Source organism: Ananas comosus, linkage group 6, assembly GCF_001540865.1.
Source record: "Ananas comosus cultivar F153 linkage group 6, ASM154086v1, whole genome shotgun sequence".
Taxonomy (NCBI): Eukaryota; Viridiplantae; Streptophyta; class Magnoliopsida; order Poales; family Bromeliaceae; genus Ananas; species Ananas comosus.
This window is the reverse complement of record NC_033626.1, coordinates 10,124,259-10,143,824: the sequence shown is the minus strand read 5'-3', so window position 1 is coordinate 10,143,824 and position 19,566 is coordinate 10,124,259. Positions and strand designations below refer to the sequence as shown.

The window sequence follows — 19,566 nt, the reverse complement described above, 5'->3', positions numbered from 1 at the left end:
GCCCCCGATGCGTCTAGTCCCACTCTCGCACAAACGTCGCTACGGACCGCCTTCTTTACATATCCGACACGACCGCCAAACTCCGTGTATTTGAAAAACATTATTTTCTGGCACACCGGTGTATCATTAACGTATCATGTCAGCCGCTTACAAATTTTGATTCTCAGGATTCTGAAATAAAGATAAATGTGCTTTGCACCGTCTAAAAAATTTGTATATTAAATATCACAAACATTTCAAAAATTACCGGTGCGGTATTATATATAGTCTAATAAATTAATATAATAATTATATATACTATATATTATTATCGAGAGTTAAATCATTATTTATGAGATATAATTTTAATAATTAGATAATATTTTAAGATTTTTATCAGTGTAGCAAAATTAATTTCTCCTATTTATCTCAGCGCTAATTACGATCGCATTCACTAATCCCACCTCTCGATCTCTCTCTTTCTCTCTCTCTACCCAAACATAAACTCCTACGTGGGCCGGGCCCAGCTTCCCCAATCCCATCACCTCACTCACCACTGGTTCACTACTCCCCACTCCTCACTTGCAACGCTCGGAACGCAAAAAAAGCTTATAAACCATCCCCACTCTCGTCCTTCCTCCGCAACCTCTGCCTTCCTCTCTCATCTGCTCTCTGCTCTCTCTCTCTCCTCTTATAAGGAACATTATAGTGGTAGATACACAATAAAGGAGCTCTTTTCTCATCCCACATTTACCCCTCCTCGTTCCAACCCTGCCCTTCTCCGCATGCTCTGTTCGTCGGAGAGCATTGGGACTCTCAAGCCGCTCGCTCTCCTCTTCGCTCCTCCTCCTCCTCTCCCTCCTCTCCTCCAAACACTCACGCCAGGTAACAAAACCCAACGCCAGACGCCATTTTGGGCAGTAACCATCCTCGCGTTTTTCGCTCCTCCATCACACCCACATTTGCTGCTTAAGTCCCCATGTTTTGCTTTTTTTATTTTTGAGTTGTGGTTGTTTTTTTTCTTTTTACTTGCAGAGGGTGGGTCGTATAGGAGTGAACTACGGCGGTGGCCAACAACCTCCCACCCCTGCCCAAGGTGGTGGAGCTCCTCAAGTCCAGGCATAAGCCGGTGAAGCTGTACACGCGGACCGCCGCCGTGCTCGGCTTCGCGGGGTCCGCGGATCAGGTGGTGGTGGCGCCCCACACGAGCTCCTCGCCCGGCCGCGTCGCGCCCGGCTACGCGCTCGGTGGGTGCAGCGCAACGTGCGGCGTACTACCCGCGCCCAGATCGCGGCCGTGGTGCGTGGCACGAGGTGTTGCGGAGCGCCGAACGCAACTCACGCGCGCGCGTCCCGTGCCATGACCAACGTCCACGCCGCGCGCTCGGGGGCGCGCCTCGTGCTCGTCGCGACGCGTGAAGGTCTCCTTCCCCTCGCCCTCACCGCCTCCGCGCCGTCGTACCCGCCCTCCCGCGGGCCGTTCCGGAGCGACCCGCGGAGGGCCCGTGATGCGCCGATCTCGACCTCCTCGGCCGCGACCGGCTCTATCTCATGGTCAACCGCTTACCCCTTCTTTCGCCTACTTCCCGCAACGCGCGCCTCGATCTCCCTCGACTACGCCCTCTTCCGCCAACGCCGGCGTCCTGACTTCGGGCAGCGGCCTCAAGTACACAGGCTCTTACGACGCCCAGGTGTGCGTGCCTTATATATTATATATATATACTACTACTACATGAGTTTTGTGTTGTACGTTTGTATTATATGATGATGATGATGATCGATGATTGAGGTTATTATTATTACTTATAATAGGTGTGATGCGGTGTATGCGGCGATGGGGCGGGGGGGGGCGAGAAGTGAGGGTGGTGGGTCGGAGAGGGGTGGCCGTCGAAGGGGACGGGAAGGAGACGGGGGCGGGGGCGGGGACGCGGCGATAAACGGAACCTGGTGCGGCGCGTGGCTGTCGGGGAGACGCGGGACGCACCGCGGCGCCGCAGGGGACGTGGAACGTGTTCCTGCTTCGGGCCTGTTCAAACGAGGACTCTGAAAGCCGCCCCACCTTCGTGAGGCAACTACGGCCTCTTCTACCCTCCGAGCGACAAGGTCTACGAACAGTCCGACTTAGTCCTCGGCGGGAATGGGCAGCAGCAGCAGCCAGCAGTGGGGGAGGCGTGTAGGTGGGAGGAAGGAGTGAGGGCGGAAAGGGGACGGGGACGGGGGAGGTGCTGTGGTGCGAATGGGTGTGGGAAGGAGCGGCTGCAGAGGGGCTGGACTAGGTGGGATGGAGGGCGGACTGCCTAGGGCGATACAGCCCGGGGCGGGGTGTGTACGAGCCGAACACTGGTGGAGGCGCAACGCTCCTACGCTTCAACAGCTAGATACCGAGAGCAAGGGCCTCGGCATCGGCACCTGCCGACTTCCAGGGTCGCCGCCTACGTTCGTCTGCCCCAGCCCCCGGTCAGTCTTATTCCCTCTGTCCTTTCCTCACCCCCTCTTCTCCCCCACCCCTCCCAAACATTGTTCTTCGCTTTTATATATTATATATATATATATATATAGTATATATATATATATTATTGATTGTTATTGTAGAATTAGCTAGCTATACTATCAATGTACCAGCCCTTGGTACTATTGAGTCTGTTGGGCCGTTGGATGAATAGATGTACAGTTAGGAATATATGGTTTCCGTTAAATTGCATAGTGGTCCCCTGTGGATTGATGGGGTGTTGGTCTTTAATAGTTAATTAATCGATAGAAATGATCCAAAGGTAGATCTAAACGGTTTAAAAACCCAATAGTACAGGGCTTGATCTATCGATAGTATAGTCGCCGGATATATGTATATTATATAGACTATCGAGAGTTTGGATATTATTTAGTTTTTGATCTTTTACAGATAAAATAGGATATGCGGTTGGATGATAATAATTTTTCACTAGAGTTTAAGACCAGTTGTTGTTGAATAAATTAATTTAAGCGGATGAAAATAATCACATGGTAAAATTCAAGGCACGAAATTTTGATAATGTAAAAACTTAAAGTTATTGATTTGTATAAGTAGCCCGGAATTAAGAATCTTGTTTGATAGCAACGTATAACAAGAAAAAATAACTTTTTGTGGATTTTTTTTTTTATGTTTTATATTGTTTAGGTTTGTGAGGAAAAAAATAATTTTTATTAATATTTTATTTGGCCGGAAAAAATTATATAAATTTTTTGCATTCAGATAAAAAAAATGAATGAATAACGTTTCGGTTTTTTAGCAACAAAAATGCAGCAAAAAATGAAAACTTTAAGTAATTTCTCCTAAATTTGTAAAAATTACTTTTGGCTCGAATTAATAATAAAAAATTAATTTTTTATAGTCGAAATGATTTTAGTTCCATTTTACTTGAACCAAATTCCCCGTGAAGTGCGTATGAACATACAGTTAATAAAACGTTAGATTGGTAGCAGACGATTGTAATTAAATAAGAAAAAATGAGCTTAGTCTACCAACCTCTATGCATTTTGTGCGTTCGCAATCCTTAAGAATTTTTATTTTTAAAAAGAGTGATAAGGTAGGTGAAATGGAAAAAAGAATTTCTACCTAACAACTTTGAACTTTTATCTTTCAATTATGAAACTGATTTTTAAATTTTATTATCAATTAAACGTTAAGGATTTTTTAATTGATTTAATAACTATCATTATATAATATATATATATATATATATTAATATATATATATTAAAAGAGAAATGGCTAAAAAGACGGTGGCAATAGGTAAGGGGTCTTCGTACAATTTAGCCTTCTCTTTCTCCCCTAGTTTTGCCGACCGTTCGATCTGATGAACGGACCGTTGGATTTGGGTGGTGGATTTTGCGGTGGATTTGGTTGAGGAGTTCATAGGATTCGCATATTTTTTATACGCGGGGTTTTAGCAGAGCGATGAACGGTGCACATTGCATCTCACGCACTGTACGGTGCCAACGTGATGTGACCCATCCCCTTCTTTTTCCCTCGTCGCTTTATCAATGAAAAGGACATTGTCGTATAGCAGCGTTTCTACGCTGTAACCGGTATATGTCACAGTTCCCAAGGCTGACACGTGGGCCCCACGGGTACATCATATATATATATATATATTATATATATTATTATATGTTTATTATGTATATGTGCGAACGTTGCGCTCGAGGAGTTACGGCGCCCTACGTACGCTACTTAGTCAAATTTGAGGACTCGTTGTCGTTGTGTGTTGTACCTGTTTAATATATAAATATAAATAGTATATATATATATATATTTTTTTTTTTCTATTTTTTTTACCAAATAATGTCACACGTAGAAAGACAAATTTAAAAATGTATATTTAACTATTCTATACTTTTATTTTTATTTATCATAATTACCATTCAATGCTTCAGTAAAAATTTTGCTTCGCTGAGTAGTAAATCTTTTTTGTTTTATGTTGCAGAAATTGGGAACTGTGTACTACCATCTGGTTATTGAATTAGAGAAAAAGAGAGAGAGAGTGGGAATATTTACTGATCCTCCTGACTCCTGCTTTGATCTGGAACGTTGGATGGTTTCTTCCTTCTTGGGATCTACAATAGGTTTTTCTTAATTATTTACTTAGATATATCTTTTTGCTTTTTATAATCTTGTAATGTAACTACTATTACTACTTTTATTAATGAATTTTAGTTGTTCCCATGTGACCCCACTGTGTTGTTTGTGCTTTTTGACTCTTGTTCCCCCTTCTAATGTTGTTAATAATAATAATAATCAAAGTCCAAATTAAGTTTTTATTAAATTTTTGGTGCCTATGACCCTTTTTCTATATTCTCTGCAAATGGAATCATTCATGTGTTGTTTATGGGTGCATGAAATGTTTATATCCGGGGACTTGGATCTGTGGAGCATGTGTCACATGCATGATCATATCACTTGCTATTAAGGGTTGAATAATAATATATACACATGGGCGACATGTGCACATGCATGCATGGGGCCACGTGTTCTGTGACATATGCGCATGCATGTGATGGGGCAACTGTTGGAGAGTCAAGTGATGAGATGAAATGTAATGCATGGGCCAGTTGTAAATTTCCCACGAATTTGTTAGCTATTTATATTATTTTCTTTACAGTAAAAATGCATATTTAACTATTTTCATACGGGACAATAAAGTGAAAAAGGTTTTGATAATCATAAAGTAGTTAAACATAAATTTATAAACTACGCATAATGGTGAAGTAAAATAAGTTAAACTATAGAGTAGCCGAAAATAAATTAAACCACAAAAAGTTAATTTAAAGTTGGTCCTTTTTGGCAAAAAAGAAAAGAAAAGAAAAGAAAATCTGATATGTAGCAAATGAAGGAATGTTGATTGGGTAATAATAGTTAAGAGATGCAAATGGCTACTGTGGATCTGTTGTAGTGGTATAGCTCTTACCCCAGATGAGGCGCTAAGAGAGCCAAATGTTTTATTTTTTGCTTTGGTCCCTACCAGCCCTTAGCGGATCCGCATCAAATCCCTCCGAATCAGCTAAGAAAACGAGACAGACAGTAATAGAGCACCCAATGAGTTGAACACGAGCTAAATTTTTTGACTCGCTGTTTAATAGAATCAACTCGTGTTTGGCTTTTTTTGATTCAAGCTCGTGTTTCGAGCTGAAAAATTTAACTTATAGTTGATTCGTTTATTTAAATGAGCGATCGATCTCGAACTCATTTCGAGTCGAATATGAGTTACCTCCCGAATAGCGAGCTAGACTGCTAACCCTAGACGGTGGGGAACTCCTGTCGCCTATCTAGTAATTATATATGGCTTGAGGGATTAAAACGTAAAAATGCAAGAGGTTATCAGAAAAGTGGAGGAATTCTACACTATCGTACTTGCACTACGTTATCAATAACAAACCAATCACATTCCTTCTTTTCAAAAAATAATATAATAAAAATATTTTTTTACAATCATGATGGGACAAATGTCTCTAAAAAAAAATATTTGATTTATTTGTTACGCCACGCCATCAATATACCCGTTGCATTCTAGAATTTTTTCAGCGAAAGTGAGAACAATACAAATGGAGACACAGCCAGTGCGTCAACTCAAGCACGTGAATATTAATCAATTATTTAAAATTCAGATCCAATATGCTCTTGCGAATCAACTGTGGCCCAGTTAAGTCCGGCAATGCAACTTGTTATTCGTAAATTAGCTTGTATTCGGCTCCAAATGATATTAGGATGGATCCATAAATTAGATTATGATAGATTTGAGTTATCGACATTCCTTATAGTAAAATAGTACATGTATTATGAGGAGTTTTAGAATAGAAACCAACGGACATTATCAGTAAGAAAAGAAGATAAATCATTACAACAGAATTAAATTACAGAAACATATTTTTAAAATACTTTCATGTAAGTATTTTATTTATGCTAAAAATTTTTTAAAAAATCGACTAAGGCTTAAATATAAAGCCCGATCAAATAAAAAATAAAAAGTCACTCTACTCAACCAATTTCATACCGCCCACTCGGCCATATTACAAATAAAAAAGAAAAAAAATTTGGTTGCCATCTTCCCTTTTCCCCCTTCGCCGCCGCAGCCGACGAAGTAGGGTTCTGATGGCTGGAGTTTCACCGCGAGGATCTCGTAGGGATCGTAGAGTGTTAGATGTATGCCCTAGAAGCCAACCAGGCTGACACATGTATTCTTTCTAGGACATAAATTTGTATTTGACTTTAAAATTTATGAATAAATTTGGGTTATTATTTTCATTCATATTGTGTATGTGTCCATGAATCATCCAAGAAATTAATAAGATGATGACATATATTCTCAAGTGTTGAGAATTTGAGACATGTGTCATTGGTGGTTAATTCCTAAATGCTCCCGATCAATGGATCATCACGGGGACGGTGATTGATCCAGTGAGATTGGTGCATAGGTCGCTTTCCTTTTGGGTAGACGAGTCTCGAGTCGACAGTGTGGGGACACTGAAGCGAATATGCAGGTGGTTGTTAGAGAACAAGGGTACCAAGCGTGACCAACGTGAGAAGTCACTTGGATGTCTACTCATTCGTCAGTGACTTACTCAATTGTTGCAGTAGTGTGACTAGTCCTTTGACCTGCGGTGCCTCGGCTATTCACAATGAGGTTACTGTAGTTTGACTGTACATACACTTGGTCCCTAGCCATTCGGGTCCTTGCGGTGCATGTTGGCTGCAGTAGGTTCATTGTAGGAATAGGGTGCGCACTTAGATGGAATCTATCTCCCTTGGTAGATAGGGGTGTTAGTCCTATGTGATTTATGAGACCGAGTTTAGAAGACCTTGGCCAAGGCAGAGTTAATAGCGGAAAAGGGTTTCCGATATTAGAAACTCGAGTCGAATAAATTTAACATATGACAGACGATGGGGTTTGACGAGTTATTCCATAACCTCCGTATAGTCGGGACTCATGATAAAAGGATTGTATCACACGGTAACTGCACCAAGAGGTTCATTATTTCATTCTACTGGAATGCCACTGCATGCTGCTAGGCGTCACTGGTGGATTGTGAGACTAATGAGAATTATCTAGATGATCGATAATTCTTATTGAGCTGAGTTGGAATTGTTCCGATCCACTGAAAGGAGTTTCAGTGATATTGTTGATAGTGATCAAAATATATCTCACTACCAGATAGAATAGAACCTATGGGGTCACACACATAAGAGGTTGTGATTGATCGGATAGCTAGATCGCGATTATTGAATCGCCGGAGGACCTAATTGTCAATATAATGATAATTGGACTAATTTGTAATTGTTACAAATTAGTGGTATTAAGGTATAAATGTTACAAGAGAGGATTTACTAATAGTTAGTAAATTATAAGAGAACTTATATGCAAATGTTGCATTATTAATTTGATATGATCAAATTAATATAAAGATCGAATCAAATTAGGATTTGATCAATCTAACCAATTAAGGAAAGGATAAATTTAAATCTAGATTTATACTTATCCTTAATTGTCATTATATTATTAGGAATAGGATTATATTTCTATATATAACATACGGGAGTTTTTAGAAAACCCTAGCTGTTATCTCTCTTCTCTTCTCTTTTCCATCTTCTAGCAAGAAAGACGTCATTTTGCAAGGGAGCTAGCACCCCGGTGAGGACATCGATCAAATCAAGAACCTCGTGTGGATACCTATAAAGGCCGGACGCGTGTGCGGCTTCAAGAAAACCGAATTCCACGATCATCAAATTGAGGGGAAGATCTATGCGCGAAAAAGGTAAAGATTCGATCTTGTTTTTCTTCTTTAATCTTAAAACATGAGGGATCCTAATTGCGTGATTTTTGAGATTGGATCTCGAGAGTTTTCAAAAATCAAATTTGTTTGATTTCTTTTTCCGCTGCGTTTTTATCGTATGCAATTTTCTAACATAGAGAACTACGATCGCTACGTATCCCTCCTCCACAGGTCGCTGGAGGAGTAGATGCCAAATATCAGGGCAGGCTTATATATAGCAATTTCACATATAGCAATACTTTTAAAAAGTGTCGATAATTTAGTCATTAGTATTTTTTTGACTTGTACCCGCATTTCAAAATGTCGTTATATACTATTTTTATTGTAGTGAACGGCCGGGTTTGGATTCGAGAAGGTTCGGGCACTTATCGGCCCGAATCCATAGACAACATAAATGGGCCTAGTAGGGTCAGGGTAACTTTACGTCATGTTATGTTATGTTATGTTATAGACACATTATTATTTTCAAGATTAATCATTCCGTTGGTCTCCAAACTTTTTCTCATTTCTTATTTTAGTGCACAACGTTTAATTTTTACACTCAGATGTCGAATTTGTATCATTCACATCTTAACTTAGGTGAGTAATAATACCATGCAGCAGAATTTGGCGCTAATTAATGTGGTAAACATTGCATTGTATTAACAAATTTACGAGATTTTTGACGGCCGACACTTAAATGAAATAAATAATAAAAATTAGATATTTATTACAAAAATTTGAGAATTAAGAGCTACAACAAAATTGGAATAAAGGATTGTTATAATTGACTATGATTTTCATGAGCGTATAGGTGCAACTCTTAGGCTGCGTTTGGTTCGGGTATAAGTAAGAACTGCTAGTTCTAAGAATATGTACAAGTTCAGGTATAAGCAGGAACTAGACCAATTTTGCGTTTGGATGAAAATTGGGTTGTTCCTAGGAATAAGATAAATAGTGTTTGGATGATTAGATTGGAACAAGAGGAATAAACAATATAATTTGAAATTAAAATTATATTATGTAATTAATTAACATAAAAATATTACTTAAAAATAAATAAAAAATTAATTATTAATAATTAATTATAAATAATAATTAATAATAATAATTAATTATAAATAATAAATTATTAATAACGATTATCTAATTAATAATAATAATTATTATTATTAATTATCAATAAATAATAATAATAATAATTAATTATAAACAATAAATTATTAATAATATTGATTATCTAATTATTAATAATAATTAATATTAATATTTATTAATAAATAATAATACGATTATCTAATTTGAGAATAAGAATTATTAATTATATATTAAATAATAATTAATTATTAATTATTATTATAATAATTATATTAAATAGAGAATATGGATTATCAATTAATTATTATAATTATTAACAACTTATTAATAAAAATTAATAATAATTATTATTATTATAATTACATGTATAAATACATAAATTGGCTATAATAATGAATTATAGATCTATTAAATAATGTAATTACGTAAATAATAATATTGTAATATTTAATTATTAAAACTAATAAATAATAATTTAAATGATATTTATTAAATTAATTAAATAATTTACTGCCATAAATTAAATTTAGATTTTAATTAATCTGTTCTCATGCAGGAACAAGCATTGACTCCAGGAACGGGTGGAACAGTAATTCCAGTGCCTTATACTCACTTAGTTCCAGATTTCTCGGTGAACTACTGTTTCCCGGGAGGCCAAATATAGGCTTTGGAACAAAAAGGGGAAACAAGGGCCTTATTTCCCCCTTGTTCCGCAACCAAACGCTACCTGTAAATATCTTAAGATAAATTAAGATGAATGTGTATGAACTTTGTTGTCCTAAACCATGTTTATTTAGAAAGTAAGCAAAATATAGATGACTCTTAACGCTACATTCACTTAGTAAAAATGAGTCTGAAGCATGTCACCTTTATATCGATATGAATTTCAAGTATTAAAAATAAAATAGAGAAATAAATACATACCAAAATTAGGATCAGAATCATAATTAAATAAAATAACTCAACAGAGCGTCATAGAGGAAGAATTCTGGGGGGATCATCTTGGCGGAACGCGTGAAGTCCGGCTTGATCTGAAATTCATGAGATCGAACTTGGGTGATTTGGTTTGTCTCATCGTATCTCAGGCACTGACGTATGTGTGGATACGATTGTAATTCTTACTCAGAATGCGTATAGGAAGGTGGAGGAACCAATACCATTGTATATAGAGTTCCTCAGATCGACTTCCCATCAAAGTCTGATAGGATTCTTTTAAATTTAAAATAAATGGGATAGATAAAATATATCATATCAAGTAGTTCATATCGTTAGGATTGTTAGCATGTAGCGCCTACGTGAAGCCAACCAGCCGGAAAAAACACATGTATTCTTTTAGACATTAATTATTGTATTTGATTCTAAAATATTATGAATACTTTGGGTTTTTTATTTCCATTCATGTTTTGTATGTGTCCATGAATCGTCCAAGGGGAATAATAAGATGATGACATATAGTCTCAGTGTTGAGATTTGAGACATGTGTTTCATTGGTGATTATTCCCAAATGTCTCGATCACATGGATCTCATCACGGGACGTGATTGATCCGATGAGATAGGTGCATAAGTCGCTTCCCTTTCAGGTGTAGACACGAGTTTCGAGTCGAGCAAGTGTGGGGACACTCGAAGCGAATATGCAGGGTTGTTAGAGAACAAGGGTACCGAGCGTGACGCAACGCGAGAAGTCACGTTGGATGGTCTACTCACTCGTCCAGTGGACTTACTCAATTGGTTGCAGTATGTGACTGTCCTTGACCTGGCGTGCCTCGGCTATTCCAATCAGGTTACTGTAGGTTACTTGATAGATACTTGACACTGGTCAACATACTGGCCCGAATCATCGGGGTCCTTGCGGTGCATGTTGGACTGAGTAGTTCTTGTAGGAATAGGGTGCGCACCTCAGGATGGAATCTCATCTCCCTTGGTAGATAGGGGTGTTATCCTATCGCGATTTATGAGACCGAGTTAGAAGGACCTTGGCCAGGTCAGAATAAATAGCGGAAAAGAGTTTTCCGATATTAGAAAATCGAGTCGAATTAATAATTTAACATATGACAGACGATTGGGGTTTGACGAGTTATTCCATAACCCTCCGTCAAGTCGGACTCGAATGATAAGAAGGATTGTATCACACGATAACTGCACCAATAGGTTCAGTATTCTCATTCTCTGAAATGCCACTCACATGCTGCCTAGGCGTCACTGGTGGATGGTGAGACTCATGAGGATTATCTAGGATGATCGATAATTCTTATTGGGGCTGAGTTGGAATTGTCGATCCAGCTGAAAAGACGTCTTCATGATATTGTTGATAGATATCAAAATATATCTCACTCCAGATAGGATAGAACTATGGGTCCACACATAAGAGGTTTGTGAATTGTCGAATAGCCTAGATCGGCGATCTATTGAATCGCCGGAGGGACCTAATTAGTCAATATGTTGATAATTGAGACTACTTTGTAATTGTTTACAAATTTAATTATAAAGTGTAAATGTTACTAAAGAGGACTTACTAATAGTAGTAAATTATAAGAGGACTTATGTGCAAATTATTTGGCATTATAATGTGATAAGGATCAAATAATATAATTGAAGTCGGAATCAAAAGGATTTGATCGATCTATACTAATTAATGAAAAGATAATTAAATCAGATTTATACTTATCCTTAATGACATTATATTATTATGGAATAGGATTATATTCCTATATATAATATACCGGGAGTTTTAGAAAACCAAGCCGTCATCTATCATCTCTTCTCTCTTCCATCTTCTAGCAAGAAAGACGTCCTTTGCAAGGGAGCTAGCACCCGGTGAGGACATCGATCAACAATAGAACCGTTCGTGTGATACTATAGAGGCCGACGCGTGTGCGGCTTCAGAGAACCCGATTCCAGCAATCATCAAATTGAGGCAAGAAATTTATCCGCCGAAAAAGGTAATGATTCGATCTTACTTTTCTCCTTAATCTTAAAGAACATGAGGGATCCTAATTGCGTGGTTTTTGAGATTAGATCTCGGAGTTTTTCAAAATCAAATTTGTTTGATTTCTTTTCCGCTGCGTTTTACCGTACGCAATTTCTAACAGTGGTAATCAGAGCCATCCTCATGTTTTAAGATTAAAATTATGATTTTTGGGTATTCTAAACCTGTTTTTTTGCCGAGGAAAACATTATCGATCGTTTTTGGTTATTCGAAAAGATCAAAGTGAATCAACAATTTAATCGAACGGTTTCTTGTTTTCAAGCACAATTAAAAAAAAAAAAAAAAAAAAAACTAAAAGAAAGGATTAATTTGATTAGATCAAATTGATGAGATCAAGATGTTTTTTTTTTTTTTTAGATTAAATTATTGATCAAAAGTTTAATAATCAATAAGATTGATATTTTAATAATTTATTCTTTCGAATCATCGGTTACACGGTTAATAGAATATCCAAAATTTATTATTATGCATGTGATGTATGAATACGGGTGATGATCATGGATCACAACCTATTTATTTTTGTTTCGACATGTGATGTATGATGTGTATGCAGAACCTGTAATTTTAAATTTGTTTAAATTAAGGACTTTGTATTAGAGATGGCTATAGTTGTGCCTGCGTGCACAAGCGCCGATTTATTTGGAGACCTGCGTGTCTCAATAGGTTGAGATAAAAGTTATCAAATGTAATTAATTTTATTTCATTTTATTATTGGGGTTGTATAATGTATGGTTGCACGTCATTGGGTTGATCGGTGTTGCAAGCCTAAAAGTTCGCAAGGCCCGATAAGGACGAATAATATGTGATGGGCGGATCGATCAAGGTGTTGATAAGGATCAAATATCAAGTTGAAGCTCCAGATCGATCAAGAAGTTGAAGATGATCAAACCGATGACGTGTGTGTGCTTGTAATTTATGACCTATGAGCCCCGATTCCGACTCAGTGGCTCGAGTCCGAATCCACTTCTAAGATCCATGATCATCACCAGTTTAATTTGTTGTTTGTGCGGATTGATTTTTATTTACATTAGATGTAAATAAAAAAAATATTTTTTGAGACCTAAATAAATCTCCTCAATAAATATTAAGTCGAGCAGGGGTCTTCCGCGCGTTGTAGAAGTGCGGGCGCTTTCTGGTGTGATTGGCACGGCTGGTTACAGTGGTCAGTTGCATCGGGAATTCGCAACCACTACTATTAGCATGAGATGCTGCGGAGTAAAGATGGGTTGGGCCCAATAACTGTCAGGTGAGGGACCCAATGACGACTTTGCTTACGCGTTGAACGGTGGGTCTGACTTAACTAAGGAATGGGGCCAATAACTGTCAGGTGAGGCCGCAGGACTTAGAGACGATCACTGCAATTTGCTTGAGAAGCATTGGACCAAGAGTATGTCCACTCATCGGTTTGCATATCACAATAACTGTTAGGTGAGGTGGTACGTTAAATTGGTGGGACCGCAGGTACCCACTTGAAATCTTTTGTTGCGTTGGTTTCCGTTTCTCTACCCGAGGAGTGTTGAGAGCACTCGAGAAAATAGTGAGGAGCTAAATTTATTGTTTTAAAATCCCTAAACAATTTTTTTAAAACAAATACAAAAATCCAACTTGAATCTTTACTCTTGCAGAACAAAATGTCCGCTTCCAATCCTCTCTCTCGAATTCTTGAATCAAACCGTTTAATTGGAACTAATTATAAAGATTGGCTAAGGAACTTAAAAATAGTTTTGAGTTCCGAAAGCTCAGTTATGTTCTCGACCAGGACCCCCCACGTTACACAAACCGTCCAACAGCTGATCAAACGACAGCTCAAGAAAAATGGACGGATGACGATAATAAAGTAAGGTGCACATTTTGGCCGTGCGATGTCAAATGAACTTCAACGCCAACATGAGGATATGAAGACTGCTAAGGAAATGCTAACTCACCTCAAGGATTTGTATGGTGAGCAAAAGCCGGGATCTGCCTCGTTTTGAAGTGTCCAAAAGACTCTTTAAAGCCAAGATGCAAGATGGGCAGTCTGTTCATGATCACTGTTTGACAATGATCAAAGACCTCGAGGAGCTTGAGAAGCTCTTGGCGTGAAATGGACAAGGAATTGCAAGTTGATCTGATCCTGCAATCCCTTCTTGTATCATATGGACAGTTTATTGTAAACTACCATATGAATAAAATTTGATTGCACAACGCAGAGTTATTGAACATGTTGATAACTACAGATCAGAGGCTTTGAAAAGTTCAAAGGCTCGATTCTCGCTGTGGAGCGAGCTTCCTCTTCCAAAGAAAGTCTAATTGGAAGAAGAAGCCCGCGAAGAAACAAAGACGGAAACAAGCCCAAGAAGGAAGCTTCTAAGAATAAAGCGGACAAAGGAAAATGTTCCACTGCAACGTTGACGGTCATTGGAAGACGAAATTGTCCTGCCTACCTGAGAGCTTGAAGAATAAAAGGAAAGGACACACCTTCGGAAGGTATGTCAGATTGCTCGCTAATAGAACTAACCTTACGGTTTCCTCTACTTCTATAGTTGGGTTATGACTCTGGTTCTAGTTCCATCTGTGTACTTCAATGCAGGGTCTAAGGAAAGTAGAGGGCTTAGGGAAGGTGAAGTGACCCTACGGGTGGCAACGGAGCAAGAGTTGCTGCGTGGCTGCTGGCACCTATCCTTTGCGACTACCGTCAGGATATGTTTTATTACTTAAAGACTGTTATTATGTACCTGCTGCTAGCAGGAATTTATTTCTGTTTCTTCTTTAGCACAGGACGGTCTATAATTTTAATTTTGACAAAGATACTGGCAAAATTATTTTAGAAATAATATTAGTTGGTCGTGCGTTATATGATTGACAGTCTTAATTTACATATGAATGTATCTGGCAAATATTTCTGAGGCAGTAGAGACTGGCTGTTGGGTCTAGAGACCGTAGAGATGAGAAAACCTAAAGTATATGGGCACCTCAGGCTTGGTCTATTGGAGAAGAAAGGATAAATAAATTGGATAAAGATGGCTTTCTCGCTCATTTGACGTAGAGTCTTATCCAGTTTCGTGAATCTTGTCTTCAAAAAATTGACTAAATTACCCTTTGTAGGACAAGGGAAAGGGCCACTGAGATACTTTCCTTAATACACACTGGATGTGTTGGCCATTTGATGTGCATGCTAGAGTGTTATCTCTACTGCTCATAACCTTACCGATGATTATTCACGGTATGGATTTATCTATGAAACACAAATCTGAGGCTTTTGAAAAGTTCAAAGAATTCAGGATATGAAGTAGAAAAACAACTGAAAATCCATCAAGGTTCTTCGATCAGATCGAGGAGGAGAATACCTTAGTGGGAGTCCTAAAATATCTCAAAGAACGGCATTGTCTCACAGTGGACTCCTCGGGAACACCTCAACTCAACGGGTGTCAGAACGGAGGAAACCGAACCTTATTGGATATGGTTCGATCTAGTGATGTACTTCACTGATCTTCCTTTATTTCTTTGGGGACATGCTTTGCTTACCGCAGCTTATTTTTAAATATAGGGTTCCCTCTAAATCCGTTCCCTCTAAATCCGTTTAATCTTAAAGAACATGAGGGATCCTAATTGCGTGGTTTTTGAAGATTTAATTCGAGAGTTTTTAAAATCAAATTTGTTTGATTTCCTTTTCCGCTGCGTTTTCCGTATCGCTTTCTAACAAGGATTGACCCTTATCTATAGCAAATCCTAATTTAAATATAATTAATTGGGCCACAATATATGGAAATCCTAGCAATCTCCCACTTGGCTCATATTAATTATATTCCATGAACGGATTTTCTATGCTCTAATCTTTATTGCGCATTATTGAAAACTTTATGGTCAAATATCTTAGAACTCACTTGATTTTAGCTCAAACTAAAAGACTACAATGATAGGAACTATGGCGCGCGGTCCACCTCTTCATAACGAAAATTTTCTTCTATAATTACCGTATCATCTTCACCTCCTAACCGAGTACTTTATATGGCACAACTTTATGAATGAACTTAAGCTGTATGTTCATTCGTTAATAGACAAAACTTTATGTCTATTAAATGGTCCAACACAGCTGCATTAAACTTTATTGAAAAAAGATAGATGTTACAAATTTATACATCAAAAGAACTAATCAAACCCATACTTTTAACACGATCTGTATATGACCCAGGTGCCGACCCCTTGATCATTGGGTTTGCAATCATACACTTGGTACTGATGTATTCAATTGTAAAATAACCTTCATCTATCTTCTCTCTCACAATAAGATATTTGGTGTCCAAGTGTTTTACACCCTACTGTAATCTTGTTGTTATTGGCCAAGGAAACCGCAGCTGAACTATCACAGAAAATCTTTATTGAATAAACATTGGAGTCCACAATTCTTAAGTCTGTGATAAAATTCCTAAGTCAAATAGCTTGTAATGTGGTCTTGTAACATGCAATATGATCCAAAGTTTCTTTCAAATACCTCATAACCTTCTTAGTAGCCTTCCAATGCTCCATACCTGGATTACTCTGATACCTGCCAAGTAATCCAACAGCAAAAGCAATATCCGGACGTGTGCACGTCTGTGCATACATAAGACTACCAATTGCAGAGGCATAGGATATGCTTTTCATCTGTTTAATTTCTAATTGGTTCATGGGATACTGAAAAGTATTAAGCTTATCCCCTTTCCGGACAGGAGCAATACTGGGCTTATATGCAATAGCCAAAGATCATTGTTGGCAAGCAAAATATCATCAACATACATGACTAAGAAAATTATTTGTAACTTTTAAATAAATACATTGATCAACAATGTTTTCCTTAAAACCGAAAGTCAAAATAGTTTGTTTAAATTGTAAATACAATTGTCGGGAGGCATGTTTTAGTCCATAAATTGATTTCTTTAATTTGCATACCAAGTGCTCCTTTCCCTTTTGCGAGAATCCTTCAGGTTGATTTATATACAACTCTTCATAGAGATCCCCATTTAAAAAAGGCAGTTTTGACATCCAGAGCCATAATAATACGGAAAGATTCATTTCTAGATACTGGAGAGAAAGTCTCTTTATAGTCAATACCTTCTTTCTGAGTAAATCTTTTGCCACAAGACGGGCCTTGTATCTCTCTATGTTACCTTTGCAGTCTCATTTGATTTTATAAACCCACTTGCATCCTACGGGTTTAACTCCTATAGGTAACTCAACAAGATCTCATACCTTATTGTGGTTCATGAATTCAATCTCATCCTTCATGGCATTGTATCATTCCATATAATTATTACCATATATGGCTTCGAAAAAACTAAGAGGATCATCTAAACTTTAGCCACTCTCATAAAGATAGACAATATAATTATTGGATATAGCCGGTTTTCTCTGTCTTGAGGATCTTCTTAAATCTATCTGATTATCCACGTGTACATCTTGATGTGGATTATTCACTTGTACATCTTGATGTGAATTTTTCACTTGTACATCTTGATGTGAATTATCAATGATAGGTTCACAATAATTTTGTGGTTCCAAAACGATTTGTTGTTCTACTGGAATAGGAACCATCAAATCGTGACGGAAAATAGTAGGTCTGTCATGTACAGAATCCGAATGCTCTTAAATTTCCTCAAATTCAATAAACCGAGGTTCAGAGCTCCCACTAATTGCACCATCATCAATAAACCGTGCTGTTTTAGTTTCTGTAATCTTTATAGGATGTGATGGACAGTAAAACTTATACCCTTTGGACCTTTCTGAATAACCAATAAAATATCCTGATATGGTTCGAGGTCCAATTTCTTTATTTGCATCATATAATTTGGCCTCAGCTTGACAACCCCATGTATGAAAATGTCTTAAACTGGGTTTCCTACCTATCGAAATCTTAAAAGGAGTCTTACTGACAGCCTTAGTAGGGACCCGATTAAGAATATACAGGGCAGTTTTGAGTGCCTCACTTCACAATGATATCGAAAGGGTAGAATTACTGATCATACTCCTGAGCATATCAATTAATGTACGATTCCTTCTTTTAGCAACACCATTCTGATCAGGTGTCCCTGGCATGGTGTACTGTGGAACAATTCCGCACTACTCCAGAAACTTAGCAAAAGGCCCAGGGATTTAGCCTTTATCTGTTTGTCTACCAAAATATTCACCACCCCTATCTGATCTGACTACTTTTATCCTTTTCTCGAGTTGATTCTCTACTTCAGTCTAGGGGTAGCAATCTAGCTCGCTGTTCGGTTTTCTCCTCGCATCTCAGGCACTTTACGATGTGTGGATACCGATTGTAATTCTTCACTCAGAATGCGTATAGAGGTGGAGGAACCAATACCCATTTATATAGAGTCCAGATCGACTCCCATCAAGTCTGATAGGATTCTATTAAATTTAAAATAAATGGGATAGCATAAAACTATAATCATATCAGTAGTTCATATCGTTTAGGCATTGTTAGATGTACGCCTACGTGAAGCCAACTCAGGCCGACACATGTATTCTTTCTAGCAGTAATTATATGTATTTGATTCTAAAAATATTATGAAATATCTTTGGGTTTTATTATTTCCATTCGTTAATGTTGGTGTATGGTCATGAATCGTCCAGCGGGAATTAATAAGATGATGACATATAGTTCCAGTGTTTGAGATTTGAGACATGTGTCATTGGTGATTATTCCGCAAATGTCTCGATCACAATGGATCCATCACGGGGACTGTGATGACCGATGAATAAAGGTGACACTAGTCGCTTCCCTTTCAGTGTAGAACGAGTTTCGAGTCGAGCAAGTGGTTGGGGACACTCGAAGCGAATATGCAGTGGTTGTTAGAGAACAAGGTACCGAGCACGTGACGCAACGGAGAGTCACTTGGATGTCTACTCACTCGTCAGTGCTTACTCAATTGTTGCAGTAATGTGACTGTCCTTTGGACGCTGCGTGCCGTCGGCTATTCACAGGTATGAGGTTACTTGGTAGTTTTGACATGTAACATTAACTTGGTCCCGAATACATTCGGGGTCCCTTGCGGTGCATGTTGGACTGCGTAGGTTCTTGTAGGAATAGGGTGCGCACCTCAGATGGAATCTTATCTCCTTGGTAGATAGGGGTGTTAGTCGCTATGGCGATTATGAGACCGAGTTAGAAGACCTTGCCAGGTGCAGAAATAAATAGCGGAAAAGAGTTTTCCGAATTAGAAACTCGAGTCGAATAATTTAACCATATGACAGACGATT

The 19,566-nt window shown here is 38.2% G+C and overlaps 1 protein-coding gene across 1 annotated transcript in view; it reads left to right on the top strand.

Annotated features, from left to right (window-relative positions):
* LOC109712115 (glucan endo-1,3-beta-glucosidase 10) overlaps window positions 1-14,427 on the top strand; it is a 17,760-nt gene extending 3,333 nt beyond the window's left edge. Inside the window, exons 4-6 of the mRNA XM_020235542.1 lie at window positions 2,280-2,435; window positions 14,044-14,187; window positions 14,277-14,427. Coding sequence (XP_020091131.1) covers window positions 2,280-2,435; window positions 14,044-14,187; window positions 14,277-14,427 — 451 coding nt within the window. The remainder of the gene's footprint in view (window positions 1-2,279; window positions 2,436-14,043; window positions 14,188-14,276) is intronic.